The 22,285-nt window shown below is 40.3% G+C and overlaps 1 protein-coding gene across 4 annotated transcripts in view; it reads left to right on the top strand.

Annotated features, from left to right (window-relative positions):
• The window catches only part of hfp (Poly(U)-binding-splicing factor hfp), a 654,778-nt gene that overhangs the window by 409,148 nt on the left and 223,345 nt on the right, over positions 1-22,285 (top strand). For all 4 annotated transcript variants that reach the window (XM_090374213.1, XM_090374209.1, XM_090374210.1 and 1 more), the window contains one exon: positions 9,734-9,802. In XM_090374213.1, the coding sequence (XP_090230339.1) occupies positions 9,734-9,802 (69 nt within the window). The remainder of the gene's footprint in view (positions 1-9,733; positions 9,803-22,285) is intronic.

Below are 22,285 nucleotides of genomic sequence, written 5' to 3'. Positions count from 1 at the left end.
GGTTGAGGGGGAGAAGACAGAGAGTGGTAATCAATGGACACTGCTCATTGTGGACTGATGTTATTAGTGGAGTCCCTCAGGGCTCAGTGTTGGGTCCATTATTGTTTTCTGTATTTATAAATGATATTGATTGATGGTATATCGGGCTTAATGTCCAAGTTTGCAGACGATACAAAGGTTGGCAGGGTTGTCAAGGACACTACTGACACTATGCTGCTGCAACAGGATCTGGAAAGGTTGAGCAGATGGGCTGAGAGGTGGCAAATGAAGTTTAACATTGACAAATGTAAAGTACTACACATGGGAAACAGCAACCCCAGAGGAACGTATCAACTCTGTGGTACTACACTGACAGTGGTAGAGAATGAAAGGGACTTGGGGGTGGTTGTGCAGGCAGATATGAAGTTCTCTGAGCAGTGCAGACGGGCTGCAAGAGTAGCTCATGGAGTATTGTCAATGATATACAGGAATTTTTCCAGCAGGGATAAGGAGGTGATTATTCCATTGTATAAGGCGATGGTCAGGCCACACCTAGAGTACTGTATACAGGTCTGGAGGCCTCATTTCAAGAAGGATGTAGAGCTGCTGGAACGAGTACAGAGAAGGGCAACAAGATTAGTGAATGGAACAAAGGGGTGCTCTTACGAAGAAAGGCTTAAGTTTTGCAAATTACAGTGTCTGGAGACTAGGCACCAGCGAGGTGATCTGATAGAGGTGTATAAAGCATTGAATGGTTTAAGCATGCTCAATGCTGATGGGATTCTTCCTCTAGCTCAGAAAAATCACCTGAGAGGGCATAAATTCAAATTGAGGAAAGACAGATGTAGGATAGATGTGCGGAAATTTGCCTTTAGCCAGCGGGTGGTTGGTTGGTGGAACAGACTTCCATCCCTTGTGGTGGAGGTTGATAGCCTAAATAAGTTTAAGGCTCAGCTGGACAGGTATTTTGAAGGAACAGAGGGGTGAAGTGGAAGTGGTTTTTTTTTTTTTTTTTTTGGCTGATGCTGCATAAGCTTGCTTTCTTGCATCAAATGCCTCTACTAATGCTAATGCTAACATTTATTCTGGTCAATTGCCAACTGTCAATTTTTCTTCTTTCTCAAATTGTAAGTTGTTATTTGTAAAATATTAATTTAAAGAAATGTCTGAAACTTCAATTCGGATAGGACATACATACCTGACTCTCCCCCATCTACTTATAGGAGAGGATCCTCCTCATTGTCCACACTGTACAGCACATTTAACAGTCAAACACATTCTCATTGACTGCCCTCGCTATCATCAGGACAGAACATCTGTCCTCCTTTCCCTAACAAATCTTCAAGAACCAAAGACATTAAAACATGTTATTGGTTGGTGAGGATGCAAACATCAATGAATTTTTCTCTTTTCTGAAAAAAATTGGAATCTATCATAAATTCTAAAAGATCTCTCTAATAAAAAATGAAGTGATTACATCTGAATTTAGGTTTTTATCGTTTTCCTATGAATAGGTGCACTATAGCTCCAGCAGCTCGTGCACCATTAAACTCCATAGCACGCTCACACACACATACACAATGACTAAAATGTGCAAATGTTTGTTTGCTAATGGCTACTTAGCAGTTGAAGGAACACAGTGTGTTATGTTTTCCTTTTTCTCTTGAATTTTTGTATGTTAATTTCAAAATACGAATATGACAGCCAATACGACCATGTGGAAAAGCAGTTTTTTTGAATATTAGCATTAGCATTAGTAGAGGCATTTGATGCAAGAAAGCAAGCTTATGCAGCATCAGCCAAAAAAAAAAAAAAAAACCGCTACCACTTCACCCCTCTGTTCGTTCAAAATACCTGTCCAGCTGAGCCTTAAACTTATTTTGGCTATCAACTTCCACGACAAGGGATGGAAGTCTGTTCCACCAACCCACCACTCGCTGGCTAAAGGCAAATTTCCGCACGTCTATCCTACATCTGTCTTTCCTCAATTTGAATTTATGCCCTCTCAGGTGATTATTCTGAGCGAGAGGAAGAATCCCATCAGCATTGAGCATGCTCAAACCATTCAATGCTTTATACACCTCTATCAGATCACCTCGCTGATGCCTAGTCTCCAGACACTGTAATTTGCAAATCTTAAGCCTTTCTTCGTAAGAGCACCCCTTTGTTCCATTCACTAATCTTGTTGCCCTTCTCTGTACTCGTTCCAGCAGCTCTACATCCTTCTTGAAATGAGGCCTCCAGACCTGTATACAGTACTCTAGGTGTGGCCTGACCATTGCCTTATACAAGGGAATAATCACCTCCTTATCCCTGCTAGAAAAATTCCTATATATCATTGACAATACACCATGAGCTACTCTTGCAGCCCGTCTGCACTGCTCAGAGAACTTCATATCTGCCTGCACAACCACCCCCAGGTCCCTTTCATTCTCTACCACTGTCAGTGTAGTACCACAGAGTTGATACGTTGCTCTGGGGTTGCTGTTTCCCATGTGTAGTACTTTACATTTGTCAATGTTAAACTTCATTTGCCACCTCTCGGCCCATCTGCTCAACCTTTCCAGATCCTGTTGCAGCAGCATAGTGTCAGTAGTGTCCTTGACAACCCTGCCTACCTTTGTATCGTCTGCAAACTTCGACATTAAGCTTGATATACCATCATCAATATCATTTATGAATACAGAAAACAAGAATCGACTCAACACTGAACCTTGAGGGACTCCACTAATAACATTAGTCCACAACGAGCAGTGTCCATTGATTACCACTCTCTGTCTTCTCCCCCTCAGCCACCCCTTTACTCACAGCAGCAATTTGCCTCCAATGCCACACTGCTCCAACTTGTGCAGCAGTCCTCCATGTGCAACAGTATCAAAAGCCTTTCTAAGATCCAAGTATATAATATCAAAGTTATTCCCTGCATCCAGTTCCATTGTGACTGCATCATAGTATCCAATCAAATTGGTCAGGCAAGACTTCCCCTTAACAAAACCATGCTGTGTCCGAGCTATAACTGAAGTCTTGTCTAAATGATCCTGCAGTGCTTCTTTAACTAGTGCCTCCATTAATTTTCCTGGAACAGAAGTTAAACTCACAGGTCTATAATTGCTTGTGTCAGCTTTTGATCCTCCTTTGTGAATTGGGGTCACATTTGCACATCTCCAGTCTATGGGTACCTCCCCTGAGTCCAAGGAAGCTCTCATAATTATGGCTAAGGGTTTGCTTACTTCCTTTGCTGCCTCCTTTAATATAACTGGATAGATCCCATCCACCCCAGGTGCCTTTCTTGTGTTTATCTTCAACAATTTCTCCTCCACTTTACTCTCAGTTATTACAAGGTTCTCTAGCTTACTGCTAGAGTTGAATACACCTCTGGCTTTCCCCTCCCTAAATAACTCCTCATGTGTGAATGTCGATGCAAAATATTCATTTAGTTTGTTAGCTACCTGAGCAGGATCATCAACAGTTGACCCATCAATATCAAGTGGACCAATCTGATTCATCCCCTTCCTTCTAGAGTTTACATAAGTAAAGAACTCTTTGCTGTTTTTCTTTGCATCCCTTGCCAAGGATTTCTCGTAATCTGCATTCGCCTGCCTAACCTCCTTTGTAACTTGGTTACAGATCAACTTGTATCTATCATAGGCTTCTGTGTCATGTGTTAATTTGTATGTATCCCATGCATGTTTCTTCTCTGCCATATGCCTCATCAGTTCATGACATCCATTTAGGCCTAAACCTTGAACAATATTTCTTAGTTGGTATGTAAAGTCTAGTAGCTTCCAAGATAAGTTCTTTTAATGCTTCCCATTTTGCATTTACTGTTGGTAACATCATCAGTTGGTCCCACTGTATAGAATTTAAATACTGTCTCAGTCCATCGTAGTCGCCTTTACGAAAGCAATAACCCTTCACTTTACCCCTAATGGTAGTTACCTCTTTGAGTAAATCCCACTTCAGCACACTGTGATCACTGCCACCTAGTGGTTCATTTATCTGCAGATTCTTAATGCATGAAGAATCACTGCCGATAATCAAATCAAGAGTATTCCTCCCTCTAGTTGCCTCCCGAACATGCTGATGTAGAAAACAATCATCCAATAAATCCACAAAAGCCTTGCTAGTGTGTGAGTGACCAGCCCACAAATTCCAGTCAATATCTGGGAAATTAAAATCCCCCATTATAAGACTCTCTAATTTACTGGCCCACTCTATTTCCCTGTACAGTTTCTTATTATACTCATTAGAGTCATTAGGCCTATAGCACACTATTACTCTCAATTTTGATCTCACAATGCTTATGTCACACCAAACTGACTCGACACTGCACTGTCCAGCGATGTCCACTGGCTTCACTTCCTTGGATTTTATGTATTTCTTAACTAATAGCATAACCCCTCCTCCCTTCCTATCCAGTCTATCTTTTCTGTAGATGTTGTACTCCCCAAATTCCAGTTCTGCATTCCTTATATCTGTGTGACACCAAGTCTCTGATATCCCAACAATATCTGCCTTTGATGTTTTGAGCAATACCTCAAATTCATCAAATTTATTTACTAAACTCCCAGCATTGGTGTACATGCAAGTATACATGCACCTATTTCTATTCTTAGCTACCCTAACACAACCCATGTGTTTACTTGTACCGCAATGACTCCCAGCAGTCTCTGAAATATCCTGAATCTTGTTTTTCAGGCTTCTGCTCATTCCAATAGAAGCAGTGCAAGAATCTCTTTCACCTCTGCCAGTGGCTACTGTTAATCTATTTGTCTTTGTATCCCCCCAAGCTAGCAGTTTTCCGACCCACCTAACACTGCCTCGATAGCATCAGCAAATATTCTTGCACCCTTTCTATTTAAGTGTATCCCATCCCTGTAGAAGCAATCCCTCCTGTTAACAAGTACAGTCCAGGCTGAAAAAAATTCTACCCCTTGAGCCTTGCACAATCTTTCCAGGGCCGAATTGATCGACAAGGCTCTCATCATATACTCCCTCCTATCGTGTCTGGGCAGAATTGCAGACACTTTCAAATTCAACCCTATTTCACGGCTTTTTTTCAACAGTGACCTGTACTTGTTAAGCATTATTATATTGATTTGGTTTTGTGGCAAAATGTGTGTTTATTGGTTTATTATGTATATTTAACAATATGAATAATGGTTTTTTAAATATTTTATTGTACAGTGCCTCAATAAAAGATTGAAACAATGCAATTGCATATTATTTCTATTATTATTCTTTGTGTGATTTTTCTTAGACATTGTATTGAAATTCTTATGCAAAAAAGAAAAGAATATTGATAGTATGTATCAAGTTTGAATGCCAAAAAATTGCTAGAATTTTCTGAAACAATCCCGCTTATATCGCAATGTGATTCTTTGGACCTTGAGCGTCATGTTATAACAGATTTCACCTGTATTTTCCAACCTCATATCTGGGATTCTTGTTCCTGGATTATTCTAGAACCAGAACCATGGCTCAAATCTATCCTGATGCTCATCAGTCATACAAACAGACTTGCCCTGGCTGACAGAGCCCTTCTGAACCAAATATTTCTTCACTCAACAGAATAAATGGTAACCTGCACAGATTTGTGATTGAGAAAAAGTAAGCATATTCTGCTTACCTTAGAGACCCTCCCTCATAATCAAAGTGCAGTCCCCACAACAATCTTCTAGTCGCCTGAACCATTCTGCTTTGTGTATGGAGAAGTGCCTGTGAAACCTTAGGTCAACTGATGTGGATCCTAATATGAAAACTTTGTATATGAAATTCTCATAACTTTGGACTCCCTTTCTTCCTCTATTTTTAATTTAATCCTTCCAAGAATATGTAAATTATTTTTGAGTTGCTAATATAAATTTAAACCTTGAAACCTTGCATTTTTCTGCATTAAAAATAGCTGCCACTTTTTGGCCATTCTTCAAGTCTATCCAAGTCATCCTGAAGGAGTATTGCTTGGTATGAATCATTAACCATTCTCCCAATCTTGATATTTGCAGATTTTGACATTACCCCTTGTGTCCCTTCATTGATATCATTTCCACAAATCAGAAATAGCATTGGTCCCAGAACTGAACCTTGTTGGACCAATCTGTAGGTAATCATAATTATGTGCCCCCCATCATGCTGCAATCCATTAGAGAATCTCATCCATGATCTGAACGTGTTCTAGCACACATTGTATCTTGTCATGAGAGACTGAGCCGAATGCTTTGCTAAAATCTAAATGAACAATGTTTAAATTTTTTAAGCATCGTTCATTTAGAATTCATTATATCAACATTGTTCATTATATCCATCTCCTGAATAAAAATAGAGGAAAAAAAAATTATTATATATTTCACTCCACCTGTTTATGCCCATCCCACTGATTTTGGAATTTCTGTGTTAGCTACCCATGGAGGTAACTTTGGAGGAGGTTTAGGAGAGTTGGTAATGATCAGTACTAGGTAGTAGTTTCTTCAGGGTGACTTGAACAGGCTTCAAGAATGATCAGGAAAGCGGCAGTGTTTTTATGCACAAAAATGCATGATCTTACATGTGGGAAATGGCAACCCCAAAACAACTTATACGTATAGTGTGGTTGAATTAAAAATATCAGAGGACGTATGAGATCTGGAAGTTATGATATGGGTGGATATGAGCAGTACAAACAGGCAGTCAGAACCCATGGTATCATGTTAATGATATTAATTAAACAATATCATTTAGAGGTAGGGAGATCATAAATCCACTTTATAAAGCAATTGTAAGATCACATTTGGAATAATGTGTCCAGTTATGAAGAATTCATCTGAAAAAAGACATTGAGCTTTTTGAAAGGGTCCAAGTCAGGCAACTCACATGATGAGATCAGCAGAAGGGGGCAACCTTTTGTACAAGAAGAAACTTTGATTATGTAGACCATATAGCTTGGCAACCAGCGGTGACCTAATTGATGTTTGTAAGGCTCTGAGAGGGGTTACTACAATGAATGAAGATAGAATTTTCACTGTTATAAAGAATTCCAGAACTAGCACTCATAAATGCAAATTACATGAGAAAAGGTTTAATTTGGGAAGTTTTCTTTTAGCTAGCAAGTTGTTAATTGCTGGAACAAGATGCCTCTGTAGGAAGTTAATGCTGACAGTCTAAAGAAATTCAGAGGTCAACTGGATAGTTACCTATATGAGGAGGGAAGCAAACAATATGTATTTTCTTAGCTACATTTTTTTTGGATGGTTTTGCAAAAATCTGTGGATTCTTGAACCCATACTAATGTATATAAATCACAGCCAACCATAATATAACAGTAACTGGGAGGGGGGTAAGCAAATGCCAAAATTGGGGGGTATAAATAGTAGCAATGGGATAGGAATAGCATCCTTCTCTTGCTTGTTATTCTAATGGATTGTGGGGTATAAAAATTAGAAATAGAGATAAAAGCCAAAGTTACTGACAGTAGACTTGGACATGGGCACAACTGCCATCCTGTAAGGTGTGGTCCTGGTAATTCAGGAAAACAAACCAGCAAACAGACTAGAACCTTTGTCCATGGATAAAGGTATGTGATATACTAGTGTAAGGATGTGGTTATTATAAGAGGGGGGGGGGGGGAGAGTTGAAAAGTTTATAGTCCGGTATACATTGCAGATTTTTCCTAAAAAAGGAAGTATTGCCAATCTGTGCTTTGACTCTTCCTGTCTGTGTTCACAGAAAATTTCAGACTTGTAACTATATTCTTTTCCTTTACAGAGGCCATTTAAGTCTGAAAGGTGAATAAAGATGGCATCTGTTGAGAGACACGAACACTGTGCATTGATTGAGTACCATTTAAAGCAGGGGTGGGCAACAGCCGGCCCGCGACGATGTTGAATCCGGCCCCCCTCGGTAAATGCATAAATATAGAAAACCATACCTGACTACACTCGCCGTAAGCGTTCGGCTTAATTCGGTTCAATCGGGAATCGCGGCCAGTACAACAGTAACCAAGTGATTCTGCGCAGCGTCAAAGAGTAATTTCCTAATTATTATTGTAGCATCGATCGAACGAAGTTCCTTTGGGTTTGACTTCTTATTGAAAAAAATAATATTGGTGCGAGATATTTTATGTTTTATACCTTTTCTAATTATTACAATTTTTAATTTAATATAATTTATAGCCCATAAAATGAGCCAATTAAAAAAAAAAGAAAAATTGATGCCAAATGCCGCATTTTCAATGATAATTGGACATTCAGATATTTTTTTAAAAAATACATTAATAATTTGGTAATTCAAGTAATATAACATTTTTTAGGTTCTGATTTTTTTTATTAAATCGTTCAATCTATTCCGGCCCGCATCATGGTAGGAAAATTTCATTCGGCCCGCTGACGAAAAAAGTTGCCCACCCCTGATTTAAAGGATATGTTGCTGAAATAAATTCACAAATACATGCAGCCAACATTAGGGGAATCTTGTCCTTCATATGCCACGGTAAAACTGGGTTGCGGAATTTAAACATAAGAGAGAGTGTTGAAATTCACCCCGCTATAGGAGGCCTGTTACTCTGTTGACACCTACAAATGTGGATGTCATTCATGACCAGATCATGCAAAACTGCAGAATAGCATTCAAGTACATACAGACAACATTCAGCATTTTCCACGCTCACATTATTGTGGTGACTGTTTTAGAAATGAATGTTTCTTTGAGGTAGGTCCATGAAGCAATGAATGCAGATCAGAAGTGGGAAAAAGAGAGCAGTTAAATAAGATTATGTACTATTTTGAACCTAATAAAACTATTTTTGGGGTGGTATCACTATTAACAACACAGGTGTGCACCATTTTGACTAAGAATGAAAGAAACAGGCAAAGTGGTGGAAACGTCCATCCTCCCCCATGCTAAAAAGTTTTTAGTGCAATAGTTGGCTGAGTAAGTAATGGCATCTGGTTTCTAAGATGCAAATGGAATGATTGTGGTTGATTTCCTGGATTGAGGTGCCACTGTCAATGCCGATTATTATTCTAACCAATGAAATGTTTCGACAAGCAATTGAAACTCGATGTGCAGGAAATAGGCCAAAAGTGTCAGCTTGCATCAAGACAGTGCACCTGTGTACACAGTGTTTGTGACTATGGGCTATTACAGCATCTGAACTACTCACTGTATTTGGCTCTATCGAACTATTTTCTGTTTACAAATCTTATAAAGGTCTTGAAAAGACAAAGTCACTAGTGACAATGCTTTGATGGATGCAGTCAAAATATTCTGAATTTTATTGAGTGGGTTATGAAAGCTAGCGCATAGTGCCGAAGTCACAGCCACCACTGATATTGGGAATTTAACAAGTCCTAATACCAGTGCTGATTGTGAGCAGATATTTTCTCAGGAGAAACACAAACCGGATTCAGATATCTTTCTAATAAAACCCTTGTCAACCAACTCTGGAAGCAGGGCTGTTATTATAAACATTGTATTATAAAAGAGGGGAAAGTCTCAATCAGTACCTTCCTTGAATCAATCTAATTGGTGTAGTGTTTAATATTGGATCTGAACAAAGTCTGGATTTTTTTATTATTTTTTATTTTTGAAAGGTATAGGTTGGCAGCTGTGTAGGTTTTTTGTTTTCTGTCTAAAAGGAAAAAATAAACTTGCTTTGTTAAGAACAGAATTACAGTTGCAATTTACTTTTTCTTTTTTTTTCATTGAACATTTAAATTTTATCTAAATTATACTTTGGTTTGTTGTGTATTTTATATTTATATATTCTTTCTTATTTCAGCGTGTTTGAAGCCTTTGGAAAAATCAAATCTTGTAAATTAGCCACTGCTAGTGTACCAGGAAAACATAAGTAAGTTGACTTCAGTAAATTTTATTCTAAATTGGCTAAAAGGCATAGAATGCCAATGGCAGAGAATAACTAAAATCCTATTTGTTGTCTTATACCTTTCTTATCTCGGTCAACACTGATATACATAATTTTTTCTGATTAAAAACCATCAGCAAAGTTTTATTTCCCATTTGAATAAAAAAAACAATTTCATACATCTATCCCCTCTAAAAGTTTGTCCAGTTCCTCCTTGAATTTATTTAAGCCATCAACTTCCACAATGACAGATGGAAGTTTGTTCCAGAATTAACCACCTGCTGGTTAATTTTGGAACTACAACTGTCTTTCCTCAATTTGAATTTATGCCCTTCTCGGGTTCATAATCTGAGCAAGCTGAAGAATCTCATCACAATTCAGCATGCTAAACCCACTCAAGGCCTGATATACCTCAATCAGATCACTTCGTAGTCTAGTCTCCAGCTGCTGCAATTTGCAGAACTTAAGCCTTTCTTGGTAAGAGGACCCCTTCGTTCCACTCACCAATCTTGCTTCCCTTCTCTATACACACTCAAGCAACTCTGTATCCTTCCTGAAATTACGCCTCCAAACCTGTATGCAATATTTAAGGCATGGCCTGACCATCACCTTATACAAGGGGATAATCACCTCCTTTTCCCTACTAGCAGAATTGCTGTATATCATTGACAATACCCCATGACCTGCTCCGGCAGCCTGTGTGCATTGCTCAAAAAACATCATATCTGACTACACAATTACTCCCAGATATTTTTCATTTTCTACCACTCTAAGTGGTGCCTCCGTAGCCAGGTGGGCAGGAACAGCAGTGCGTAGCACACGCTTCTTGATTAGACTGTGGTTCGAGCCCGTGCCCACCAAATACGGATGATGCGGAAAGGTCAGAGAATGACCACCGCATATCCCTGGAGCAATATGGCCTTAGTTGCTAATGCTCCTAAAAACCAAATAACAAAACCACTCTAAGTTTAGTATAACACAGTTGGTACATTTCTCTGGGGTTATTTCTATCCATATGCAATACTTTTCATTTGTTAAACTTCAGTTGCCTCTTCTCAACCCATCTACCCAAATTTTCTAGATCCTGTTGTAGCCGCGCACTGCCATTACTGTCATTAACAACCCTTCCAACTTTTGTATCGTATGAAAACTTAGACTTGTTCTCAACAGTAGAGGTCAATGTTGAAAAAAAAGTTGAGGTAGGATTGAATGTGAAAGTGTCTACAACTCTGCCCAGACACAACAGGAGGGAGTATACGATGAGAGCTTTTGTCAGTGAATTCTGCTCTTGAGAGATTGTGCAAGGCCTGAGAGGTAGAATTTTTTTTGTGTGGTCTGTACTTGTTGATGGGAGAGACTGCTTCTACAGGGATTTGGTACACTTAAATAGAAACGGTGCAAGAATATTTGCTGATGCTATCTAGGCAGTATTAGGGTTGTAAAACTGCAAGCTTGGGTTGGGGGGGGGGATACACAGATTAATAAGTTAACAGTGGCCGCAGGCAGAGGCAAAAGTGATTCTTGCACTGCTCCTGTTAGAATGAGTAGCAGCCTGGAAAGCAAGGTGCTGGAGATTTCCAGGACTGATGGGAGTTATTCTGGAACAAGTAAATACATGAGCTGTGTTAGCGTAACTAAGAGTAGAAGCAGGCACATGTATACTTGCATGAACACCAATGCTAGAAGTATAGTTAATAAATTTGATGAGCTTGAAGTGTGCTAGTCAAGACATCAAAGGCAGATATTGTTGGGATATCAGAGACATGGTGTCACACAGACATAAGCAGTGTGGAACTGGAATTTGGGGAGTACAGTGTGTACAGAAAGGATAGACAGGAAGGGAGGAGGGGTTATGCTGTTAGTTAAGAAACACACAAAATCTAAGGAAGTGCATCCAGTTGATGTTGGTGGAAAATGCAATGTTGAGTCTGTTTGGTGTGACATAAGCACTGGGAAAGGCAAAATGAGAGTAGGTGTGTGTTATAGGCCTAATGAATCTGATGAGTATAATGAGCAGTTGTGCAGAGAAATAGAGTGGGCCAGTAAATTAGAGTGTCTTATAATGGGGGATTTTAACTTTCCAGATATTGACTGGAACTTGTGGGTTGGTCACGCACACGAGTGAGACTTTTGTGGATTTATTGGATGACTTTTCTACAGCAACATGTTCGAGGGGCAACTAGAGGACCTAATACCCTTAATCTGATAATCAGCAGTGATTATTCATGCTTTAAGAATTTGCAGATAAGGGAACCACTGGGTGACAGTGATCACAATGTATTGAAGCGGAATTTACTTAAAGATGTAACTACCATTAAGGGTAGGGAAGGGATTTTGGTTTCCTAAAAGTGACAACAGTTGTTTCAAACAGAATTTAAATTCTGTACAGTGGGATCAACAGATGATGTTACCAACATTGAATTCTAAATGGAAAGCCTTCAGGGACTTAATCTTCGGGGGCTACTAGGCTTTTCATTCCAACTAAGAAAAACTTCAAGGTTCAGGCCTAAATGTATTTCAAATGAATTAATGAGTCTTGTGGCAGAGAAGAAACGTATGGGGTGCATATCAATTTTCAGGCAACACAGAAGCCTATGGCGCACATAAAATAGTCTGTAATCAAGTAACAAAGGAGGTTAGACAGGTGAAAGCTGATTATGAGAAATCTTTGGCAATGGATGCAAAGGAAAACAGCAAAGAGTTCTTTATTTATGTGAACTCTAGAAGAAAAGGGACTAATCAGATTGGACCACTTAATATAGATGGGTTGACTATTGATGATCATGCTCAGATAGCTGATAAACTGAATGAGTATTTTGCATCTACATTCACACATGAGGAGTTATTCAATGAGGGGAATGCCAGAAGTTTAACAAACTCTAACAGAGAGCTAAGTGATTTTGTAATAATTGAGAGCAAAGTGGAGGAGAAATTGTTGAAGTTAAACGTGAGGAAGGCACTGGGGTGGATGGAAGGAGGCAGCAAAGGAATTAAGCAAACTCTTAGCCATAATTATGAAAGCTTCCTGACTCAGGGGAGGTCCCCATGGACTGGAGGCATGCAAATATATCACAAATTCACACAGTAGGTTCAAAGGGAATCACAAGTAACTATACACCTGTTAGTTTAACTTTTGTTCCATGGAAAATAATGACGTCACTGGTTAAAGGAACATTGCAGGATAATCTGGACAAGACTGCAGTAATAGTTAAGACACAGCATGGGTTTTTTAATCAGACCAATTTGATTGGATACTATGATGTGGTCACAAAGGAACTGCATGCAAAAAATAATTTTGATATCATATACTTGGATTTCAGGAAGACTTTTGATACTGTGGACATGGAAGACTGCTGTACAAATTGGAGTGGTATGGCATTAAGGGTAATTTGCTACAATGGATAAAGGGATGGTTGAGTGGGAGATGACAGAGAGTGGTAATCAGTGGACACTGCTCCTCATGCACTAATGTTATTAGTGGTGTCACTCAGGGTTCAGTGTTGGGCCCATTGTTTTGTATATTTATCAGTGATATTGATGAAAGTATATCGGGCTTAATGTCCAAGTTTGCATATGATACAAAAGGTTGGCATGTTAGTTAACGACAGTAAAGACAGTGTGCTACCCCTACTTGATCTACAGAAGTTGGGCAAATGGGCCGAGAAGTTGCAACTGAAGTTTAACATTGACAAATGCAAATTACTGCATTATTGGTAGCCATAACCCAAGAGAAACATACCAACTGTGTTGTAGTACACTCAGGGAAGTGGAAAGTGAAAAAGACCTGTGCGTAATTGTGCAGTCAGGTGTGAAATTTGCCGAGCAGGCCGGACAGGCTGCCAGGGCAGGTTATGGAGTCTTGTCAATGATATATAGGAATTTTTCTAGCAGGGACAGAGAGGTGATTATCCCATTGTACAAGGCAATGGTCACGCTACACCTTGAGTAATGTGTACAGGTCTGGAGGCATCATTTTAGGAAGGATGTAGATTTGCTTGTGCGTGTACAGAGAAGAGCAACAAGATTGGTGCAGGGAACAAAGGGGTGTTCTTGCGAACAAAGGCTTAAGTTCTGCAAATTGCAGCACCCGGAGAATAGGCACATGCACATGAGGTGATCTGATTGAGATGTATAAGGCCTTGAATGGGTTGAGCAAGCTGAATGCTGATGGGATTTTTCCTCTTGCTCAGGTTAAAAACCTGAGGGGGCATAAATTCAAATTGAGGAAAAACAGTTGTAGAATAGATCTGTGGAAATTTCTTTTGCCAGTGGATAGTTGATTGGTGGAACAGACTTCCATCTTTTGTTGTGGAAGTTGATAACCTAAATAAATTTAAGGTTGAGCTGCACAGGCATTTAGAATGAGAATGGATGGGTGGAATGGGTTTTTTTTTTTTTTTTTTTTTGTGCCATCTGGGTGGGAGGGGGACTCCTCACTCAGGTTGAGTGGAGTATACCACTTATCTATCTTCCTTATGGCCTAGTTGAGTGGTGCTGTGTTGTTCTTGAAGTAATACTTTATGTTAACTATGGCTCTTTTCTGTTACCCTATCAGGCCCCTTCCTCCCTCTTTCAAAGCTATTGTTAGTCTCTCCACTGCTGATTTCGGATGGTGTTAGCGCTCTTGGTCATCATTGTCCATGTCTTTTGCTTGTTTGTTGTTTTGGTTTTTAGGAGCATTAGCAACTAAGGCCATATTGCTCTGGGGATATGTGGTGGTCATTGCTTGACCTTTCCGCATGCTCCGTATTTGGTGGTCACGGGCTCGAACCTCAGTCTAATCAAGAAGCGTGTACTACGCACTGCTGCTCCTGCCCACCTGGCTGTGGAGGCGCCATGTCTTTTGCATGGTATCCTCTAGCTCGGTGTTATCCAATCAATGACCCCAAAGGAGGATGTTAGTACTGGAGCTGCATATGTGTTTATGGCTTTAACTGTGTGCCGTCCATTCAATTTTGCTTTCGGCAGGCTTCTGAGTCTCTGATGATATTTTTCGTTCGGGCACTTCTTCATTTCCTTGTACTCTAACTGCTGAGCCTGTATCATCCCTAGATATTTGTAGGCCTCTCCTTCTGTCATAGTTTGATATGTTTACCAGTCAGCAGCTGATAGTTTTGGGCAACTAATTTTTCCTGCTGCATTGTGTGGGTCGTGCATTTGTCTAGATCAAATTCCATCCTGATGTCCTTTCTGAATTCTTTGGTTATCCCTAGTAGTTTCTGGAGTTCGGTTGCCACATAGAGCTTGATGTCATCCACATACATCAGGTGGGTGAGGGTGTACAGGTTCTTTCTTTCTTCCTTCTTTGAGCTTATATCTATGCTTGCTGCCGTTAAGTATGGTGGATAGCGCGTTAAGTGCTAGACAGAACCACAGTGGGCTCAGAGCATTTCCCCGAAAGATTCCTCTTTTGATGCGGGTTTGGTCTGGTTGTGATGTTCTCGACCTGATTGACGTAGATCTTCAGGGTCTCTGTTAGCCAGCTATGAGGTATGGAGTCAAGTGCCTTGTGGTAATTGATGTAGGCTGTGTATAGGTTGCGGTGCTTCTTGTAGCCTTGTTCCATAACTGCGGCATCTATGGTTAATTGCTCCTTGCATCCTTTCTGCTGTTCAGCCATTATGTTCTGACTCTCTAAGTGGTCTGATATCTTCTTGGTTATGCAGCTGGTCAGGATCTTGTACATCGTTGGGAGGTAGGTGATAGGCCTGTATTTGGCTGTTTTCTTGTATGTTCATCTTTAGGCTTCTGAAATGTGACTCTTTCATTGAGAAACTTCGGGATTGTCTCCAGGCTGCTTATCATTCGAGTGAATTGCTCTGCTAGGTGCTTGTGTGTGTGTGCAAACTGAAGGCTGCCGTAGCCTAGTGGTCAGGTGTACGGGTGCATAAATACACGTACCTTGAGTGACCAGGGTTCAAGCCTGTGTCTCCTGAATATGGTGCTGTTTCTTGTATTCTATGTATCTTGTAAACTCCTCTGACCGTTTGGTCATCCCGGAGTATAAACAGAAAATTTATTTATTTAAGCGAGTTTCTAGTACCAGTAGTTGTGGGTGTTCCTGGTCGACTGTTTTACCTCTTCTTCTCGAATCTCCTGCTCTCTCATCTCTTGTAAGTCCTTGATTTTCTTCTGTTCTACTTCTATCCAGTGGCTTAGTTGTTATGTCTTACTTCACTGCTCCAGCTATTTCCCCAGAACTCCTCGATCATCTTCTCAGGTGGTCCATTTCCTGCTTTCTCATGTTCTTCAATTTCTTGTAGAAGGCTCTTTGGTTGTCATCGACGATTCAGTTGTTTATTTTCCTCTGGGAGCTCTCCTTTTATCGCCGTAGTCTCTTGCTGAGTGCGAGGAGGTTCTGCTTCAGTGTGTCCAAGTATTCTCCTATTCTCTGATATCTGGTCTCATGTTTGCTTTGGACACTCTGTCTTGAGGATGCTCTTCACCTTTCCAGTCAATTTCTTACTTCTATTACCCTATTGGTACTGGGTCAACTGACTTATCTTGACTCTTAATTCTTCTCTTCTGCTGAAGTCTTCTTTCCCAAGCTGGTGGTTCCTTCTCTTTTCAGTTCTGCTGGTGTCTCGTTTCTTTTCCATTAATCCTAGTGGCTGCTATGGCAGCACAGTACACGGCTGTGTGGATAGCCTCCAGTGTTGCACCAATTGTTGTCAAGGTAATGTGGTATTATTTGCCAATTGAGGTGGTCTGTTACTCTCGACAGGATTTTATTTGACCTCTGCGTAGGTATCACGTGGGTTCTTTTGCAGTCCATTCTTTCGAATTCTGTTAGGGCCTTCTTCCACTCATCTGCTATTCTGGATATCATGACTTCGTCTCTTTCCAATTCAGCTACTCTGCGTTGTATTTCTTCTTGCTCTTCCTCCTTTGGTTCCATATTGACCATATTCTTTGTTCTTGATCACTTACATCCTGCTTGATTTTTTCCAAAATGGCAGGAGCTATTAGATTCTTTGTTACGATGGTCCTTCTTTGGTCCACTAATCGCTGTTCGGTGACCTGAATATCCTTGAATCATTCAAACCACTTCGTATGTGGTTGCGACTTGTACATTGTCATATTGGTCTCTAGCCTGGTTATTTCCTAGTATGCTCGCATGATGTACATATTCATTTTGATGCTCCACTTGATGCATTGGCATGTTCTTCCATCCTAGGTGGTCACTAGCGCAGTGCAGGAAGCACTTCCAGTTGGTGGAGCTGGATGGTCTTGCCCTTCTCTTGTGGTAGCCATATGGGAGACAGCGGCACTTGCTCCACTGTTTTGCTGGGGAGACTGTCTCCAACTTTTCGAACTGACCCCTCTGCCTAAGTCCTGAATACGGGTGACTTTATCCTGCGCCACACCCAATGCAGTATGATTAATATTTCTCTGCGACATCATCCATTTATAGAGGTGGACTTGTTTAGCCTCGTCTTATGTCCTGTGGTTTTTAGTTCTCGCGAGTGACACCAGATGGTGCCACTGTTTGCACCAGCCACCACTCTGACTTTGGGGGAGGTAAGTCCGATGGAGCAACTTTTGCGATGTTGTTTTTTTTTTTTTTCTTTCCTTTTTATTATTATTATGTCGTTCTCCCAGCGTAATAGAGCTGCGTTCACTTCCACCAAGGCGGGATTCGAACCCTGGTCCATCAGGGTTCTTGTCCAGCATCTTAACCACTGGGCCACCCGGCCCAGTTTATTCTCCATCTTCTATGCAACATCACCGCTAAAGGTGTGGCCAGAAAGGATAATATCTTAAGCGAAGTTATGACTAAGGCCCTTTCGATGCTATAAATACATACACCATTAAAATGAGTTATCATATTGCTATATTCTTTTCAAATTTCCTGATATACATGATGCTAACTCACATTGAGTATTTTTAATGTGAAATGAGAAAGCTGCTTGAAGATAACAGTTTCTGAATTTCTGTGTGTCTTATAGAATTGGAGGTTTAGTTGATTCAAGAAGATAAACGATTCTGAATGCTTTTCATTCAGTAGTGCTTTGAAAATCTTATTTAACATTTACAAAGAAATATGAAAATGAGCTAGATAACACTCGATACTGAAAAATAAATATAGCGTTATAACTGTGTTGGGATACAAGTTTAAGGTTTTAATTTTGTACTGAAATTGAAATTAAATCGAAATGATGACTCAGACCAGAGCAGCAAAGCAAAAGGCTCAAGCTAATGGGAGTGCTGTGGCTCAGGGGAGAACTGGGGGGGGGGGGGGACTGGGCAGTTGCCCTCTGAATCACAGCCTTTTAAAATGCACTGCTTGCTCGATGTTTGCGGAGCAATTGGGAACAGGACATGATACTGCCATGGGGGATGTCTTTGTGTGTGTGCGCGCGATGCAAGGAGTGTAAGGAAATCAGGCGACAACCCAGCGTTGTTATGGGCCTATATGAGAGCTTGAAGGACAGGGTGGATGCCCTCGAAGGAAAAAAATGGCAGGGCCCATCAAGCTCTCAGCTGCCCACATCAACGCCAGAGCTTGCACTTGGTCATCATGCAACACAGAGAAAACCCCCTAGGCAGAATGCACTGGTCCCACAGGAACTAGTTGGTGACTCTATCTCTAAATAGGCCTACAAGGCTGGGACAATTCATATTGAACAATTAGACTTTACACCAGCCGGTATTCGAATAAACAAATTCCAATCCTGCAACTAAAACACTTTATTTACAATAAAATAAAATAAAATACGAGTGTATAAAATGAAATGAAATGAGATAAAATAAAATATATAGTAGTCTAAAACTGATGTGATTTAATTTACAATAAAATACAAAAATATAAAATATGTTGATAAAAGCGATAAAAACAATTAATAAAATACTGTAACAACTCTAGCTTTCGGAGATAGCGATCCCCTTTCTCAACAGCATATTTCTGCTGTGTGGCACATCCTTAAATAGCAGATCCACGGCACTCGTCACATGGTTCCTCGGAAGTAAGGCCAGAATTTCCCATTTATGCACCGGAACCGGAAATGAGGTCCCTTTTGAGGGAACTTTTGATGATCTAAGGATTACCAGAAGACAAATTGGTTTGGCTCTAGAATGTGTTAATAATATAACTCCTGTACATCGATCATTGATAATGAAATTAGTCTTGAAGAAAACAACTAAGGTTTCAGATATGTATAAACAGAGGCAAATCAGCAAGTTTAATAGATTATTAGAGGAGACAGTGATTACACATGACCATGTTAGAAAGCGGCTAACTAAGGAACAGGAGGGGGTTTTAAGCTTGGGTACCAAGTTTGCTCTGATGCCCAACAAACCTCCCATCGCGGAAATAGCCATGGGCATCGAGAGAGCTGTTTATAAGCTACCAGCGATCCAGGCTGATGAGATACACATTAGAACTGCGGCTATCCTGAGCCAGGCCAAGTCGGCCCCCTCCAACCTTAGTACTAGTCAAAAAAGGGCTCTTTGAGGGAACTTAAACAAGACGATGAAATCATAGTCTTACCCGCGGACAAGGGTAGAGCTACAGTTATTTTAGACAAGGAGCAATATTTTAATAAAGCTTTGGAATTATTGCAAGATACCACTACGTACAAAGTTGTCCGTAGAAATCTGTTGGTTAGTGTGGAACGACAAGTGAATAGCCTTATACAGCGTTGGCACAAGTCAGGATGGATATCCAAGGAGGTATATTGGTCATTACATGCTGCTGGATGCCGCTTACCCAGATTCTACGGGCTCCCCAAGATACATAAAGTGGGTGTACCACTCAGGCCAATTGTATCATTTGTAAATAGTCCCACCTATGCTCTATCAAGGTACCTAGCCAAGTTGATCGCACCCATAGTAGGACTTTCCAACTTGGTTATCAAGAATAACAAAGAGTTTGTGGATTTTATAAAAGGACAGACTATATGAGAAGATGAGATTATGATTTCTTTTGATGTTACATCATTAAGTGCTAGGTCTCCTCTTAGTGTTAATGATATTTGTGAGGGTGTGGAGTTCTGTTTATCCAGTACCACCATGGTTTTCCAAGATGTCATGTATAAGCAGATCCATGAGACAGCCATGGGTTCCCCCATTAGTGCCATAGTGGCTAACTTAGCTATGGAAGAGTTGGAAGTTCGAATTTTTGAGGGTTTGGAATTTCCCATGCATAAATGGAAAAGATTTGTTGATGACACATTCATGCATTAAGAATCTGCAGATAAAGGAACCACTAGGTGGCAGTGATCACAATGTGCTGAAGTGGGATTTACTCAAGGAGGTAACTACAATCCGAGTAAAAGGGAAGGTTTTTTGCTTTCGTAAAGGCGACTACGATGGTCTGAGACAGTATTTAAATTCTATACAGTGGAACCAACTGATGATGTTACCAACAGCAAATTCAAAATGGGAAGCATTCAAAGAACTACTATTGGAAGCTACTAGGCTTTACATACCAACTAAGAAATATTGTTCAAGGTTCGGGCCTAAATGGATGTCAGATGAACTAATGAGACATATGGCAGAGAAGAAAAATGCATGTGATACATACAAATTAATGGGTGACATGGAAGCCTATGATAGATATAAGTTGGTCTGTAACCAAATCACAAAGGAGATTAGGCAAACAAAGGCAGATTATGAGAAAACCTTGGCAAAGGATGCAAAGAAAAACAGAAAAGAGTTCTTTACCTATTTAAACTCAAGAAGGAAACGGATGAATCAGATTGGTCCACTGGATATTGATGGTTCAACAGTTGAGGATCCTGCTCAGGTGGCTAACAAATTAAACAACTATTTTGCATCTACATTCACACATGAGAAGTTATTCAGGAAGGGGAATGTCGTAGGTGAAGTAAACATTGGCAGTGAGCTAGATGATTTTGTAATAACTGAGAGGAAAGTGGAGGAGAAATTGTTGAGGATAAACATAAAAAAGGCACCCCGTGGTGAATGGGGATCTATCCAGTTATATTAAAGGAGGCAGCAAAGGAAGTAAGCAAACCCCTAGCCATAATTATGACAGCTTCTTTGGACTCAGGGCGGTACCCATAGACTGGATACCTCCCCAGGAAAATTAATGGGGGCAACTGGTTAAAGAAGCACTGCTGGATCATCTAGACAAGAATTCAGTTATAGCTCAGACACAGCATAGTTTTGTTATGGGAAGATCTTGCTTGACCAATTTGATTGGATATTATGATGTAGTCACAAAAAAACTGGTTGCAGGAAATAACTTTGATATAGTATATTTGGATCTTAGAAAGGCTTTTGATACTGTTGCACATGGAAGACTGCTGCACAAATTGGAGCAGTGTGGCATTGGAGGCAAATTGTTGCTATGGATAAAGGGATGGTTGAGAGGCAGAAAACAGAGAGTGGTAATCAATGGATACTGCTCAACGTGGACTAATGTTATTAGTGGAATTCCTCAGGGTTCAGTGTTGGGTCTGTTGTTGTTTTCTGTATTTATAAATGATATTGATGATGGTATATCAAGCTTAATGTCCAAGTTTGCAGATGATACAAAGGTTGGCAGGGTTGTTAAGGACACTTCTGATGCTATGCTGCTGCAATAGGATCTGGAAAGTTTGAACAGATAGGCTGGGAGGTGGCAAATGAAGTTTAACCTTGAAAAATGTAAAGTACTGCATATGGGAAACAGGAACCCCAGAGCAACGTATCAACTCTTCGGTACTACACTGACAGTGGTAGAGAATGAAAAGGACCTGGGGGTAATTGTGCAGGCAGATATGAAGTTCTCTGAACAGTGCATACGAGCTGCAAGAGTAGGTCATGGTGTCTTGTCAATGATAAACTGGAATTTTTCTAGCAGAGATAGGGAGGTGATTATTCCCTTGTATAAGGCAATGGTCAGGCCACACCTTGAGTACTGTATACAGGTCTGGCGTCCTCATTTCAAGAAGGATAGATCTGCTGGAAGGAGTACAAAGAAGGGCAACAAGATTCGTGAATGGAACAAAGGGGTGCTCTTACGAAGAAAGGCTTAAGTTTTGCAAATTACAGAGTCTGGAGACTAGGCACCGGTGAGGTGATCTGATTGAGGTGTATAAGGCTTTGAATGGTTTGAGCATGCTCAATGCTGGTGGGATTCTTCCTCTTGCTCAGAATAATCACCCGAGAGCGCATAAATTCAAATTGAGGAAAGACAGATGTAGGATAGATGTGCGGAAAAATGCCCTTAGCCAGCGGGTAGTTGGTTGGTGGAACAGACTTGTTGTTGAAGTTGATAGCCTAAACAAATTTAAGGCTCAGCTGGAGAGGTATTTCGAACGAACGGAGGGGTGAAACAGGAAGGTGTGTGTTTTTTTTTTTTTTTGGCTGATGCTAAATAAGCTTGCTTTCTTGCATCATATGCCTCTATTAATGCTAATGCTACTTCCAGAAAGCTGATATTCAATATCAGTGTGAAGGCTCATTTTTTGCCGAGCCACCCTGAATATTTTCCAAAAAACTTTGGCAAACAGCATGGTT

This window comes from Mastigoproctus giganteus, chromosome 5 (assembly GCF_048544385.1).
Source record: "Mastigoproctus giganteus isolate SK-2022 chromosome 5, ASM4854438v1, whole genome shotgun sequence".
Classification (NCBI taxonomy): Eukaryota; Metazoa; Arthropoda; class Arachnida; order Uropygi; family Thelyphonidae; genus Mastigoproctus; species Mastigoproctus giganteus.
This window is presented reverse-complemented; position numbering and strand designations above follow the sequence as displayed.